Raw genomic sequence first — 15,879 nt, 5'->3', positions numbered from 1 at the left:
CTATATCGACTCGTCTTGTCATCCTGATCAATAATATATATACTTTGTGGGGCCTGCCACGCCTCCTTCTGTGTGTTACATACATGCGCTCAAAACTAGTATAGCCTTTCACTCTTTGGGTACAGGCTATAAAAATTACTTTTGAAAATGTTAAATAATTTTAAATTAATGAACATTTCTTGCCCTTGTACATATGTACATGTGTACATACATTCACACATTAGTGTCTCACATTCTGCTTTAACTGTTTAAATCTTTTGCACGCAACTTTACGAAGAGCTGCTTGTATCGATCGGACAAAATTTATAACACAAACTTTTCATTTAAAAAATTGAATAAATATTAAAACCCCAATAATTCAAGCTCCAACACAAATTTCAAACCCAGGAACGATTGTGCAGTTTTTATACCCTGTACCCGTAGGGTAAAAAGGGTATATTAGGTTTGTGCAAAGTATGTAACATACAGAAGGAAGCATCTCCGACCCCATAAAGTATATATATTCTTGATCAGCATGACGAGAGAAATCGATCTAGACATGTCCGTCCGTCCGTCTGTCCGTCTGTCCGTCTGTCCGTCCGTCTGGATGAACGCGAGGATCTCAGAAACTATAAAAGCTAGAATAACCAAAGTTGGCATCCAGATTCTCCTAGGTCCGAGTAAGGACGAGTTTATGTTTTTTTTTTTAATTTTCCCCCCCTTCCCCCGCTACAGAATTTCGTCAATAGCGTCCACATTTCAAATGCTACCGAAACCAAACTTTGCACACATAATTATTATATAATTGTCTACTGTTGTATATTTTATTCAATTCGGTCAATTCTAAGAAAAGTTATTAGCAAAACAAATCCTCGCCAGTACAACCCCACCAAACTGCAGCAACAAGTTCGCTCTTCTTCTTCCTCTTTTTGCTGCTGCTATGGGCGTATATAACTCAGTGACGGAAGTTTACCTGGGTACAGGGTATTACACTGTCGGGCTTGCTCGACTGTAGCGTTCTCTCTTGTTTTGGCTTTCTTTTATAGATTATAAAAACCAAATTTTAAGTTGATTGGTGGAAAAATGTGGCTTTTTCAAACAAAACTTTGGAACTCGTTTTTCCATACTGGGAGCTCGAATTTACTAAAATCCCCTTTTAGCTCTTAGCGTTTGGGCTGTGGGGTGTTGATTGTGTTTCGATTTTTCCACGGGAAAACCCCTCTTTTTCATGCCCAGGAAAAATGGTGACAGCGTTTTTTGAATTCTTTTATAGATTACACAAGCAAAGATTAAAACCAATCGAATGAAAAATGCGGATTTTTCAAACAAACTTTGGAGCTTGTTTTCCCCCCTTTGGAGATAGATTTTTTCCAAGGATAGGATACTTGAGCTCAAATTTCACCTTTCTAGCTTTTACCGTTTGGGCTGTGGGCTGCTGATGCGGTTTCCTTTTGTGCCCCAACTAGAAACAAGAAAGGAATGCTAAAGTCGAGCAGGCTCAACTCTTAAATACCCTGTACCACCCCACAAAAAAGTAATTAAATTAATTAATTAATTTAATTAAATTAATTAACTAAATTAATTTAATTAATTAACTAAATATTAACTAATTAAATATAAAATATTCCATGCATGCATACATACATTTACAATTACATCAGAATCGTGTCTATGCGTGTTTGTGTACTTGTACATATGTATGTATGTGTGCATTGAGCCTGGTTATATGGCTATAACTTTCTTTCCGATCATTCTATCATAATGAGACTTGGTATACGGTTATATAATTACTAACCTAATGTGACTACCAAATTTTAGTTCAAAATTCCAAGAATTACGGGAGTTATAGAAAATCGTTAATAGGGGGTGAGTGGGGGGGTGGATCAGAAAAAATGAACAAACTCGTCCTTTCTCGGCCTCAGGAGAATCTGTATACCAAGTTTGGTTATTCTAGCTCTTATACTTTCGGAGATCCTTGCGTTCATACAGACAGACAGACGGACAGACAGACGGACAGACGGACAGACAGACGGACAGACGGACATGGCTATATCGACTCGGCTTGTCATGCTGATCAAGAATATATATACTTTGTGGGGTCTACCAAGCCTCCTTCTGTGTGTTCCATGTGCACTCGCACTAAACTAATATACCCTTGTACCCTTTGGGTACAGGGTATAAAAATTCAAAAAAACCAAGTATGCAGTTTTTCTTGGAATTTTTCTGAGAGTATAGAAACTATTTTTGAAGTTAGTCAGATGACGATTTTTCATACAAAGCCTGTTTCCTCCCCTTGGAGCTAGAATTTTCCAAAATGGGAAAATGGGTACCTACACTATGATAGGATACTTGTGCCCAAATTTCTGCTTCCTAGATTCTACAGTTTGGGCTGTACGTTTATCAACAATCAGTCAGTCAGAACAAACTGTTTATATAGATAATTGTTGGCTAATGTAAATTTCGTTTGAAAAGAATGACTAGAAAATCATCACCGTCGGTTTCAGAAAAAAGATGCTATCTAAGATTCAAGAGCCTCAGAAACCTGAGGTCTATATCCATTAAAAATATTCCTGTAGTCCGCCGAAAACTACAAGAAACGGCGACTCAAGACCTATGTACCTATCAGGTGGGCATAAATAATCAGAAAAATCAACTGCTGCCGATTGCGTGTGTATTCTAAAACAAGTAAAAAAGCTAAAGTCGGGTGTCCCGACTTTGAAATACTCTGAACATATGTTTACAATAATTATAGAAACTAAAAAAATTTTGATCGATTTTACCTCTCTTGGACTAAAATTTGGTGCCCCTAGGTCTCATAGTCTCCGAGAACGGAAATCCGGGAAAACCTATATAGGGGGAAAGTGGGGGAGAAAATCAAAAAATTAAAACAAAGTTGCACAGTGGTCACACATAGCGCATCTTTGTGCAGAATTTGGTGTCTGTAGCTCTTATAGTCTCTGAGATCTAGGTGTTCATCTGGACAGACAGACTGGGTTAGATCGACTCGTCTTGCCATACTGATCAAGAATATATATACTTTGTGGGGTCTGCCTCGCCTCCTTCTGCCTGTTACATTTTCAGATCCCGCAAAATATACTCTTGTACATTTCATGTACAGATTATAACATGGGAGAAAAATATTATGTCAAGCGGGCTCAACTTTTATATCAATACCCTATACCCATTTCTGTGCATATTACATTCGCACTAAACGTGTACACACTTTGTTTACGGAGCGTAAAAATAAAATATATGCCCATTTGGGCATAAATTTTAAGATTTTTATTCAAATCAAGAAAAGAATGCTAAAGTCGAGCAAGCTCAACTCTTAAATACACTGTACCTCCCACCAAAAAAAAAAAATTTTTTAAAATTAAAAAAATTGTATTAATTAAATTATTTAATTAAATTAAATACCTGTTCATGTACAGTTTCAACAGCATACATTTACATCAGAAATTTTAGTTCGAAATTCCAAGAACTACGAGAGTTATGGGGAAAAAACACAAATTGCGGGGGAGTGGGGGGTGTACCAGAATAAAAAACAAGAGAGAACGCTACAGCCGAGCAAGCCCGACAGTAAAATAGCCTGTACTATATTAGGTTTGTGCAAAGTATGTAACATGCAGAAGGAAGCATCTCCGACCCCATAAAGTATGTATATTCTGAATCAGCATGACGAGAGAAATCGATCTAGACATGTCCGTCCGTCCGTCCGTCTGTCCGTCTGTCCGTCTGGATGAACGCGAGGATCTCAGAAACTATAAAAGCTAGAATAACCAAAGTTGGCATCCAGATTCTCCTAGGTCCGAGAAAGGACGAGTTTATTTTATTTTTTGGAATTTTCCCCCCCCTTCCCCCGCTACAGAATTTCGTCAATAGCGTCCACATTTCAAATGCTACCTAAACCAAACTTTGCACACATAATTTATATATAATTGTCTACTGTTTACCCTACGGGTACAATTTTATTCAATTCGGTCAATTCTAAGAAAAGTTATTAGCGAAACAAATTCTCGCCAGTACAACCTCCCCAAACTGCAGCAACAAGTTCGCTCTTCTTCTTCCTCTTTTTGCTGCTGCTATGGGCGCATATAACTCAGTGACGGAAGTTTACCTGGGTACAGGGTATTACACTGTCGGGCTTGCTCGACTGTAGCGTTCTCTCTTGTTTTAAATTAAATTATTAAAAAAAATAGAATTAATTAATTAAATTAAATTAGAAGACATGTTTATGTTCAGTTTTAACAGCATACATTTACATCACGTGCCTATGCGTGTATGTATGCAGCATAAAGTTGAACCAAAGCACCAACAACATCAACAGCTGCGGGCAGAGCTGCAGGCAGCGCATGAGCAGCGATTTATTTATGGCTATAACTTTCTTCATAATTGACCTATCATGATGGTACTTGGCATACGGGCAAATAACTACGAACTAGATGTATATGCCAAATTTGAGTTCAAAATTTCAAGAATTACCGGAGTTAGGAAAAACACATACATACATTCGCAGAAAACTAGTATAGCCTTTCACCCTTTGGGTACAGGCTATAATAAACTTGACCGGTTTATGGAAATCTGGTTACCGAGTTTGGTTATTCTAGCTCTTGTACCTTCTGAGATCCTTGCGCTCATACAGACGGACGGACGGACTGACGGACATGGCTATATCGACTCGGCTTGTCACGCTGATCAAGAATATATATACTTTGTGGGATCTTCCACGCCTCCTTCTATGTGTTACATACATTCGCACAAAACTAGTATAGCACCCTTTGGGTACAGGCTATAAATATGTCTTACTATATATTTAATAATTACAAAGTTTTCTGTTATGTTATTCATTCATATTCATATATTCATATTAACATTTTTAAAGAAAATTAATTTGGAAAGCTGCTTTGCAATATGCGGTTACGTTGTTCATTTAAAATGCATGCTGCCGCTGAAAGAAGCCTTTCGGGTGGCACAGAAGTCCCTAGTACAACAAGACACTTCTCGGCAATATTATGTGTATGCGGAAAAGTCGTTTTAAGTGAATTCCAAGTCTGCAAAGGGCAAACGTTGTGATCTCTGGTGACTTCACCTGTTGAGGTGATTTTGATGTTCCCAGAAGCTTTTGTTTTTTTCTGGTGGTACATCGGGAGGATCGTTAGCATCTGCAGCTGGTATTGTTGGCTGCAGCATTAGCTTTATTTTCATAATGATGGAATCCCACATGCACACATGTCTATACATATGCATATGTATGCACACATACATTTAACATAGGCACATGTTAGTTCCCGTTACTTTTAGCAAAAATACTAGTTTTGTGCGCATGTATATAACACACAGAAGGAGGCGTGGCAGACCCCACAAAGTATATATATTATTGATCAGGATGACAAGACGAGTCGATATAGCCATGTCCGTCCGTCCGTCCGTACGTCTGTCTATATGAGCGCAAGGATCTCAGGAAGTACAAGAGCTAGAATAACGAAACTTGGTATCGAGGTTCCCCTAAGCCCTAGGCAGGTCAAGTTTATTTTTTATTCTGATACACCCCCACTCCCCCGCAATTCCTGTTTTTTTATATAAATTCCGTAATTCTTGAAATCAATTTTGGTAGGTACATTCAGTTAGTACTAATGTGTCCGTGTGCCAAGTTTCATCATGATAGATCAAATGTGAAGAAAGTTGTGGGCATAAATAAAATCACTGCCCATGCTCTGCTTGTAGCTCTGCCCGCAGCGCTGCCCAAAGCTATTGTTGTTGTTGCTGCCTTGGTACAACTTTATGCTGCATACATACACTGATATAAACACGCATAGGCACGTGATGTAAAAGTATGCTGTTAAAACTGAACATAAACATGTCTTCTAATTGAATTTAATTACTTATTTAATTAATTCACCTTTTTTAATAATTTAATTTAAAAAAAAAAATTTTTTTAATTTTTCTTTTTTGTTGCGAGTACAGGCTATTTTACTGTCGGGCTTGCTCGACTGTAGCGTTCTCTCTTGTTTTATGTTTGCAGCACCCTTTTTGCTTTAGTACACACCGTCGGATAAGTTCTGTAATAAATGTTTTCTTTTTATATAAAAAGAGAAAATACCTTTTACATACCTTTCAAGTACATCTAACTTTAAATGACTAACTAATTATTTTATTTTATTTCCTCCTGTTTTCAGGTTAAAATATGGTTCCAAAACCATAGATACAAATGTAAACGACAAGCAAAAGAAAAGGCAATGGCTGAACAAAATCAACACAATCAGGTAAAAATTTATTGGTGCAGTGGCTCATGAATATAAACCAAGAGTTGGTTCACAACCACATCAGAAAACAAGTAAAAAAGCTAAAGTCGGGTGTCCCGACTTTGAAATACTCTGTACATATGTTTACAATAATCATAGAAAATAAAAAAAAAAAAGAATAAAAAAAATTGGATCGATTTTACCTCTCTCGGTATTCGAACTCACGTAAAGGGTGTATAATTGCACATTTACATAGCAATTGCGTCTGTGTGAGTGTATGTATGCCTATGCGCATCTATTCGTGTCTGTGTAAGCATTTTCGCAGTCAACCAAACAGCAACATCAATAACAGCCGCGGGCAGCGCTTGAGCAGCGCTTGAGCAGCGCTGCAGCAGCAAATATATTTATGGCTATAACTTCTTGTTAAATCGGTCTATCATAATGAAACTTGGCATACGGACACATAATTACTAACTGGGGGTATTTGCAAAAAATTAGTTCGAAATTCCAAGAATTACGGGAGTTAGAGAAAATCGCATTTGCGGGGGAGAGGGGGGAGGGAGGGAAATTCCAAAATATACATTTTCTGCGTATTCACACAAGGCGCCTTGGACTAAAATTTGGTGTTCTTAGGTCTTATGGTCTTCGAGATATAGGCGATTATACGAATGGAAAATCGGGAAAACCCCCATAGGGGGGAAGTGGGGGGGAAAATCAAAAAAATAAAACAAACTCGTATAGAATACACACATAACGCATCTTCGTGCAAAATTTGGTGTCTCTATCTCTTATAGTCTCTGAGATCCAGGTGTTCATACGGACGGACAGACGGACAGACAGACAGACAGGGCTAGATCGACTCGTCTTGTCACGCTGATCAAGAATATATATACTTTGTGGGGTCTGCCACGCCTCCTTCTGCCTGTTACATTTTTCAGCTCCCGCAAGCCTAATATACTCTTGTACATTTCATGTACAGAGTATAACAAGAGAGAATGCTACAGTCGAGCAAACAAATAAACACGAACTCGTACTTTCTCGGTCTTAGGAGAATCTAGATATCAAGTTTGGTTATTCTAGCACTTATACTTTCTGAGGTCCTTGCGTTAATACGGACGGACAGACGGACATGGCTATGTCGACTCGTCTTGTCATCCTTATCAAAAACATAAAAATAACCAAGTAAAAAAGCTAAAGTCGGGTGTCCAGACTTTGAAATACTCTGTACATATGTGTATAAAATTTATACGTGTATGTGTGTATTTGTGTGTGTCTGTGTATGTCTCGTGTGCCTGAGCACAGCAGTAACAACAACAACAGCTGCGGACACTACTTGGTCTTATGTACATATATGGCTATAACTTCCTGTTAAATCGGCCTATCATGATGAAACTTGGCATTTTGACTTATAATATAAGGTATATGATTTGCCAAGTTTGAGTTCTAAATTCCAAGAATTACGGGAGTTACGATTTGTGGGGCAGAGGGGGGAGGGAGGGAAATTCCAAAATATACATTTTCTGCGTATTTACATAAGGCATCTGGGACTACAATTTGGTGTCCCTAGGTCTTATAGTCACCGAGATATATGCGATTATACGAATGGAAAATCGGAAAAAACCCCCATAGGGGGGAAGTGGGGGGAAAAATCAAAAAAATAAAACAAACTTGCACAGCGTACACACATAAGGCATCTTTGTGCAAAATTTGGTGTCTCTACCTCTTATAGTCTCTGAGATCCAGGTGTTCATACGGACAGACTGACAGACGGACAGACAGACAGGGCTAGATCGACTCGGCTTGTCATCCTGATCAAGAATATATATACTTTGTGGGGTCTGCCACGCCTCCTTCTGCCTGTTACTTTTTTTACCACCCACAAATCTAATATACTTGAAAATTTATATGAGTTTATATAAATTATTTAAACAAAGATGGGACGCTTGCTTTTAATTCTGACTTTAATATCGAAAATGACGAAACGATTGTGCGATTGTGCTTCTATTTAGTTCGGTTTTTCAACTGACTTCAACTTAGGCTTACATGCTAAACTAAGCCTAAGGCGGCGAAAAAAGGGCGCGAGGCGACGTCCGCAAACAGCCGCTCTCGCGCTCTCTTTTCGCCCTAAACTAAAATTCAAATAATTCTCTTAAACTATCTTAAACTAAAGCAGCATCTGCGCCAACACCGGCCCCCTTGGAGGGACATCGTCCTTCAACAGGCAATGGCGCCAGCCGATGAATAGCCCTCCGTAGATTGCCACTACTCGTGGCGACGTCGGCCACCCGCACCTTCCCGTCTGTCCCGGCGTGAGTTGTGGTGACCCTGCCAAGTATCCACTTTTGTGGCGGCACGTTGTCTTCGGTCACCACGACGAGTTGTCCCACGACGACGTTGGGTTCCTCCTGGAACCACTTCGCTCGCACCTGGAGGCTCGAAATGTACTCCCGGGACCATCGCTGCCAAAACCTGTGCTTGAGACACGAGGCATTGCGCCATCGCCTTAAGCAGGTTTGGCTGTCGATGTCCGGGAGCGGTGGAGCTGGAGTCGCCAGAAGAGGCCGCCCGATTAGAAAGTGGCCCGGGGTTAGCGCCTCGCCGTCGCTGGGGTCCGCGCTGAGTGGTCCCAGTGGCCGAGAGTTCAGCACCGCCTCGACGCTCGCCAGGAGTGTTCCGAGCTCTTCTGCGGTCAGGAGCGCATTGCCCACCGTCCGTAGGAACAGGTGCTTTGCAGACTTGACACCTGCCTCCCATAGACCGCCGAAGTGAGGTGCTCTGGGTGGTATGTACGCAAACTCGCATCCTTTTCTTGATGCGAATTCGCGTACGCCTTCCGCCTCCTTCTCCCATCTCGCTCGGAACTCCTGCAGCTTCCTGTCGGCTCCCACGAAGTTCGTTGCGTTGTCGCAGTAAACTTTGCGAGGAACGCCTTTCCTGCCGACGAACCTTTCAAAAGCCAAGAGAAAAGCATCAGTGGTTAGATCTGACACAAGCTCTAAGTGAACCGCTTTCGAGGCAAAACAAACGAAAAGAGCCACGTACGACTTGTACGGTGGCTTGCCACGGATGCGGAGCGTTGTGCTTATAGGGCCACAAAAATCAACACCACATACTTCGAACGGGTGGAACGGCTGGAGCCTGTCTGCCGGAAGATTTCCCATTACTTGGGAGGCCAACCGGGGCTTCCATTTGAAGCAGAGGATGCACGAACGTACTGTTCGGCGACACACTTCCTGAGCGTTAACCAGCCAAACTCGCTCACGAAGCAGGCTCACCAGCGATCTAGGGCCAGCATGGCAATTTGACACATGCAAATAAGATACGTACGATCTTATGAATTGCGACTTTTTAGAAAGCAACAACGGAAACTTGGCTTCGTACGGGATAGGAGCATTTAATAATCTTCCCCCCACTCTCAGCAAGGAAAACAAGAAACCGTCTTCTCCAAACTCATGTAGAAATGGACTCAGACGCTGTAAGTTGGCGTTAAGTGTTCTCTTTTTTCGAACCTTGTCGATTTCGTCACCGAACTCATTGTTCTGGATGACTTGAACAATTTTGTTGAATACCAAATTGAGTTCGCTTGGCTTGGCTATAGGATCAAAGGGCTTCGAGACCTTTCTGCACCTTTGTATAAATCGAAAAACCCAAACGAACACCCTCAGCAATTTTGAATGTGACGAGTAGCTTTCGATAACTTCGAGAATATAATTGGCTTGCCGATCTGCGAGTAAAACTACAGCAGACTTACGAATCTCTAGGGCAGCTGAATTTTTAGGCGGCTCAAAGTGAGCATTCACAGGCCAATTTTCTTCCGATTCCATGAGGAAGGCTGGCCCTGTAAACCAAATGGAGCTACGCAACTCGTCTACATTACATCCTCTGGACACGATGTCTGCTGGGTTGGATTTCGTTGGGACATGTCGCCACGTTGCATTCTCGGACCACTCTTGGATTTGAGAAACCCTGTTTGAAACGAAAACTGACCATGCCGACGGATGCGACTTGATCCAGTGGAGCGTTATTTCCGAGTCAGTCCACATAACTATCTTGTCTATTGGAGAATTAAGCAACGGGCGGACTTGACGAAAAAGATCTGCGAGAAGGTGAGCTGCACACAGCTCAAGACGAGGCAAAGTTTTCGTCTTGAGTGGAGCTACTTTGGATTTTGAGGTCAAAAGTGACACTTTCCAACCATTCGCAGTCGAAACACGAACATAAATACAGGCGCCATAAGCTCGCATTGAGGCATCGGCGAACGCATGTATTTGAATGGGTGACTGCGTATCTGTATGGACGAATCTAGGGACTTGAATACCGCTGAGGTTCAACAAATTCTGCTTAAATGAGTCCCAAACTGTATGAAGATTCTCAGGGATGGATTCGTCCCAATCTAGTTTTTGTAGCCACAAATCTTGCAGCAACATTTTTGCTTTGGTGATCAGCGGGCAAAGAAGGCCCAGAGGATCGAAAAGCCTGGCAGTCACCGATAATATGTTCCGTTTTGTCGAGCGGAGATCTAGGAAGGAATTTTCCAACTGGAACTGAAATACATCTTCCTTCGGCAACCACATAACGCCGAGCGTTTTGGTTGGGTCTGAGTCGACTGTGGCTACTGGAATAACTGTGCTATCAAATGCGGACAGTTCCGAGCAGTTCGAAAACCACTTTGCCAATTCGAAGCCTGCACTTTGAAGAACGTGCGACACTTCTGCTCGAAGCTTTTTTAGCTGTTCAACGCTTTCAGCACCAGTTAACATATCGTCGACATAAAAGTCGCTCCGAATAACTTCAGCAGCTGTTGGATGTGAGGAACGGACCATTTCACTCAGCCTTGTTAAACACCGCACCGCCAAGAACGGAGCTGGCGACGTGCCATACGTTACAGTGTTTAACCTGAAGATTTTCAAAGACTCAGACGGATCTCTTCGCCACACTATGAGCTGATAGTTTCTATCTGCTTCGTGCACCATCACCTGACGGTACATTTTTTTAATGTCTGCCGCTACGGCGAACTTTCGCAAACGAAAACGAAGCAGCGTAGAATAAAGCTCCTCCTGAATTGTTGGACCGACCATTAAGGTATCATTCAACGCAATCTGAGTGGACGTGCGGCAAGAGGCATCGAAAACGACACGCAACTTGGTCGACGTGCTTTGAGGCCGCAGGACACACTGATGCGGAATAAAATAGTGTGGAGTATCTGGAATTTTGTTGTCCGTGGAGGACATGTGACCGAGCGAAACATACTCGTCCATAAATTCCAGATACATGCTTTTCATTTGAGGGTCTTTTGACAACCTCCTTTCAAGCGACAAAAAACGACGTTTCGCAATTTCATACGATGAGCCAAGATTTTTTGGGTCAGATTTAAAAGGTAACCGTACCTGAAATCGACCAGACGACAAGATTTTTGTATTATCAACAAAGTGTTGTTCACAAAGCTGTTGATCAGGTGAGAGAACTTTCGAATTATTAGGCAAGTCCTCAATGGACCAAAACTTTTGTATCGTTGAGTCTATCGAAAGTAATTGTTCTTCTTGGCAACTTAAATTCACTGCTCCTTCTATACTCGTTGTAGGTTGAGTAGAGCATCTGCCTGACACTATCCAGCCGAGAAGCGTTTTTTGTAATGTGGGAGACTCAGGGCCTTGCTTTATTTGGCCTACCGACAATAAGTCGAAGAATGACTCTGCTCCAATTAGCATATCAATTTTTTGCGGTTTACGGAATTGAGGATCGGCCAATTGAATATTTTTGGGGACCCTCCACCCGCTGGTGTTCACCGCTTGATCGGGATGATAACCAGAAATCGATCCCAAGATCCAAAAATCTGCGGAAAACTCGCTACAATTGACACGCGACTTCACCACTGTATGAATTCTTTTCTTGGCACGCGCATTGGTGTTTCCAATGCCGCGCAAGACCATACACGTATCCTCTCGTCTGAGCTGTAGCTTTTGAGCTAGATCCTCAGTCACAAAGTTGACTTGTGACCCAGAATCTAACAATGCTCTTGCTAAAACGAAATCGCCACTTTTCGTTTTAACGCTCACGACTGCTGTTGCAAGAACCACTCTATCCGAAGCAGTCGCATGCATGGCATGCGAAGTGGAAGAGCTATCTTGAAGATGTAGTGGCTGAGAGGGTGGTGGTAACGCAAGATTTGTGCTAGCAGTATAAATATGTAGCAGTGTGTGATGAGAACGTTGGCACACGCTACATTTCTTTGCCTTACACTTCGCTACTGTGTGGCCTCGTAGAAGACAGTTTATGCACAAAGGCGCACCTTTAGCGAAGTCAAACCTTTGCTGCACTGACAAGGCAATATATGCCTGGCAATTGCCAATCGAATGGTCAGCTGAATTGCAAAATTGACAAAGGTTATTCTGTTCGTTTTTGGCAGCAACGAACGAATGATTTATCCTGCTAGCATTTTTTACTTTTTGAGTCTGAGTGTTATTGTTCGACTGGCTGCCCTTCGCTTGAGCTTTACTAGCTTCTTCAGCAACAATATGCTGGTAGCGTCTGTTAAGAGCAGTCTCACAATCTCGCCATAGTGGGAGCGTTGTGTAGTCGAGCTGCTCTTCCCACTTCTTTTTTGTGGTAGGATCGACTTTGCCCATAACTAAATAAATTAAAATGGCATTAGCGATTTTCTTGTCGTCACCAATTGACAGAAGTGAGTCATAGGTGGCCGACACTGTGTCGATCAGGCTTCTCAAAGCTGACGCAGATGGCTGTTATCGAAAAATATTAGGCAGTCATTATCGTACACCCGCTTTAGTCTTTCAAGGGCTTTGCTATAATTGTCTTCCGTCACTTGGAAGGCGCGAACTGTGCCTAAAGCGTCACCAGCCAAACATGATATTAAGTGATTGAATTTTTCAATATCATGCAGTGTGTCATCATTGTGAACAAAAGTTTCAAAAAGACTCATGAAATTTTTAAATTCAGAATGCTTGCCGCTAAAAGTTGGAAGAGCGACCGCTGGCAATCGACACCTTGGCTTTTTTGAAGTAGGCGGTGCAATACCGTTTGCCGAACTTGAATTGTCGATGCTTTTTCTTCTTAGTTTTTCCAGCTGGCCTTTTAATAAGGATTTGGTCATAATGCAAGTTTCTTCCAACTCTTCACGGTAGTCATCTTCTGTATCTTTTGCTTCAATTTTGCTTTGCAATATATTTGCAGTTTCTATATGAGTTGTTAGAAGCTCTAACCTGCATTCTAACTCGATTGGCTCTAACGAAATCGAGCCTTCTTTTAATTGCCGTTGCATACGACATATACTCCTCATACAGCCCTCGCGCTTCCTTTTAAGTTCTTCGATCAAGTCCTTACTCATATTGATTTAAAGTTTTAAACTTGATCGAACGAAAATTGTCGAGTGACAAACGAGAAATCGAAAATAATATGCTGTTCTCAGCAAGTGTAGGGGAGCGCAACAGATGGTCGTCTAGCAGTGCGAACGAAAACGAGAAGAACTGCAGTTGACTGACCGTCGAAGGCAATACTTTTGGAAGCAGCAGCGAAAGTGGCGACAAACGAAAAGAATAATTCTAATACAAATGCCTTGTGTGCGTTAGCAGAACAGCTAATTCTTATGCATGTATTATGCGAAGCGCAGGCAAACAAAAAATGCAGCAGCTTAAGCGCGAACACGACAGCAATGTATTAGCTATGTTATGTATGCGAGTATGTCGGTATATATTTACATATGTAATAACGACAACGGCGAATTTGATGAGAACAACGAGAGCAAGCAACAAACGAAAACTGCCGACGGTTGGCTGAGATTGACGTGGGGGGGATGCCGTATGTAAAAGTGGCTATGTATATTTATGTATGTATGTATGTATAACAAAATCAAACGACAAAAAATTGGCACTTTAAATAATTGCCTATAGCGGTTCACTTTTATTTAATATTAGTACGACATGCGATTTATATTTGTGTTAATTATGCTCAACTATCTACCGTATTATATTATGGTCACGTATGTGCCAAAGGTTGAAAGTTGAAGGCCGAAATAAGCAATTCGCTGGTTAAATTCCACTTTCAAACTTTAGCACAGTACCTGTGAAGTCGACTTTGGCTCAGGAACTTCCCTTTGGTCGACTTGACTCATCCTCCAATAATCCAGTTGACGTGACAGCAACACACACAATCCCCAGTGCAGCAACAACAACACGACCGACGCGGTTCCGCACAAATTAAAGTTTTTAATTAAAAAAAACAAGCAAGTCCCTGCTCGGGCGCCAATGAAAATTTATATGAGTTTATATAAATTATTTAAACAAAGATGGGACGCTTGCTTTTAATTCTGACTTTAATATCGAAAATGACGAAACGATTGTGCGATTGTGCTTCTATTTAGTTCGGTTTTTCAACTGACTTCAACTTAGGCTTACATGCTAAACTAAGCCTAAGGCGGCGAAAAAAGGGCGCGAGGCGACGTCCGCAAACGGCCGCTCTCGCGCTCTCTTTTCGCCCTAAACTAAAATTCAAATAATTCTCTTAAACTATCTTAAACTAAAGCAGCATCTGCGCCAACAATACTCTTGTACATTTCGTGTACAGAGTATAATTATTTTAATTAATTCTAATTTTAATTTTTACCTGTTGTGCTATCATATAAATATTTTATTATGTTCATTAAAATAATTTAATAATCTTTATTTATCTAATATTTATTTATGTGTTGTTGGTTTATCGAAGTGAAAAATTTTGTAAAATGTTTATGATATTATCAATATATTAATATTCATGTATTGGTATTCTTACTATAAAATGAAATATAATATTTTAATCTTTTAAAGAAATTAAATTTGTATAACGATTTGTATACATTTTCTATTTTCCATGAAAGTCTGCAAGTTCACCCCGGCGCGTAGCTGTCCCAGTATTAGTAAAAGATGGTAAGCCTTGTTCAGGAGGTGGAAGTGGAACACAGCAATCCCATGTTAACGGATCTACAACTTCCGGTAATAACAGTAATAACAGCAGTAGTGGAAACGGGAACAATGGAACGACTCCAGTAGCTGTTAATGTAACGACTGGCCTAAATCTCATAGCTGCAGATGCACCTAATTCACATTCGCCTGATACGTCTTCCTCACTACTAGCAACCTACAGCGGGACAGTTGGAGGTTCCAATGTAGCAATGTTACAGCAACCCTGCAATAACACTTTGATGTCTAACAGTTTAGCTATGGCATATCGAAACCAAAACAATTTTATTTCTAATGGTCATCAGCAACAATGTGGGGGTTACTTACCGTTGCAAGGCAGAGCATGGTAAACATAATATAAGAATATATCCATTTGGCTAAAGTGTACTCAATTCGGTCTAATGTTAATTGTTAGTAAGCGCAATATTTATACATATAAAAATTCTGTTCTGCATTATGTCCTTTGTCCTTTGGTAAAAATTATAAAAATATGTATATAAATAGAACAATGTTTTATATAATAAAATCGAAATAAATTAAAGTAAAATTGACCTGTTTTATGTTGTCTTAGTACTTTAGATGATATTTGATAAAATGTAGGAGATAATTTTCAAATCCAAACAGGATAAAACGCTCAGTCAAGCAAACCCGAAAGTAAACAAGTAGAGAAGCTAAAGTGGGGTGTCCCGACTTTGAAATTCTCTGTA

At 40.8% G+C, this 15,879-nt stretch overlaps 1 protein-coding gene across 2 annotated transcripts in view; it reads left to right on the top strand.

Moving 5' to 3' along the window:
* Window positions 1-15,657, top strand: part of LOC115630078 (thyroid transcription factor 1) — a 66,877-nt gene extending 51,220 nt beyond the window's left edge. For both annotated transcript variants that reach the window (XM_030526702.1, XM_030526701.1), the window contains exons 6-7: window positions 6,156-6,242; window positions 15,091-15,657. In XM_030526702.1, coding sequence (XP_030382562.1) covers window positions 6,156-6,242; window positions 15,091-15,522 — 519 coding nt within the window. In that variant the 3' untranslated portion in view covers window positions 15,523-15,657. The remainder of the gene's footprint in view (window positions 1-6,155; window positions 6,243-15,090) is intronic.
* Window positions 15,658-15,879: the final 222 nt, after the last annotated feature.

Source organism: Scaptodrosophila lebanonensis, unplaced genomic scaffold (genome assembly GCF_003285725.1).
Source record: "Scaptodrosophila lebanonensis strain 11010-0011.00,11010-0021.00 unplaced genomic scaffold, SlebRS2 tig00000303-arrow-arrow-pilon, whole genome shotgun sequence".
Taxonomy (NCBI): Eukaryota; Metazoa; Arthropoda; class Insecta; order Diptera; family Drosophilidae; genus Scaptodrosophila; species Scaptodrosophila lebanonensis.
This window is presented reverse-complemented; position numbering and strand designations above follow the sequence as displayed.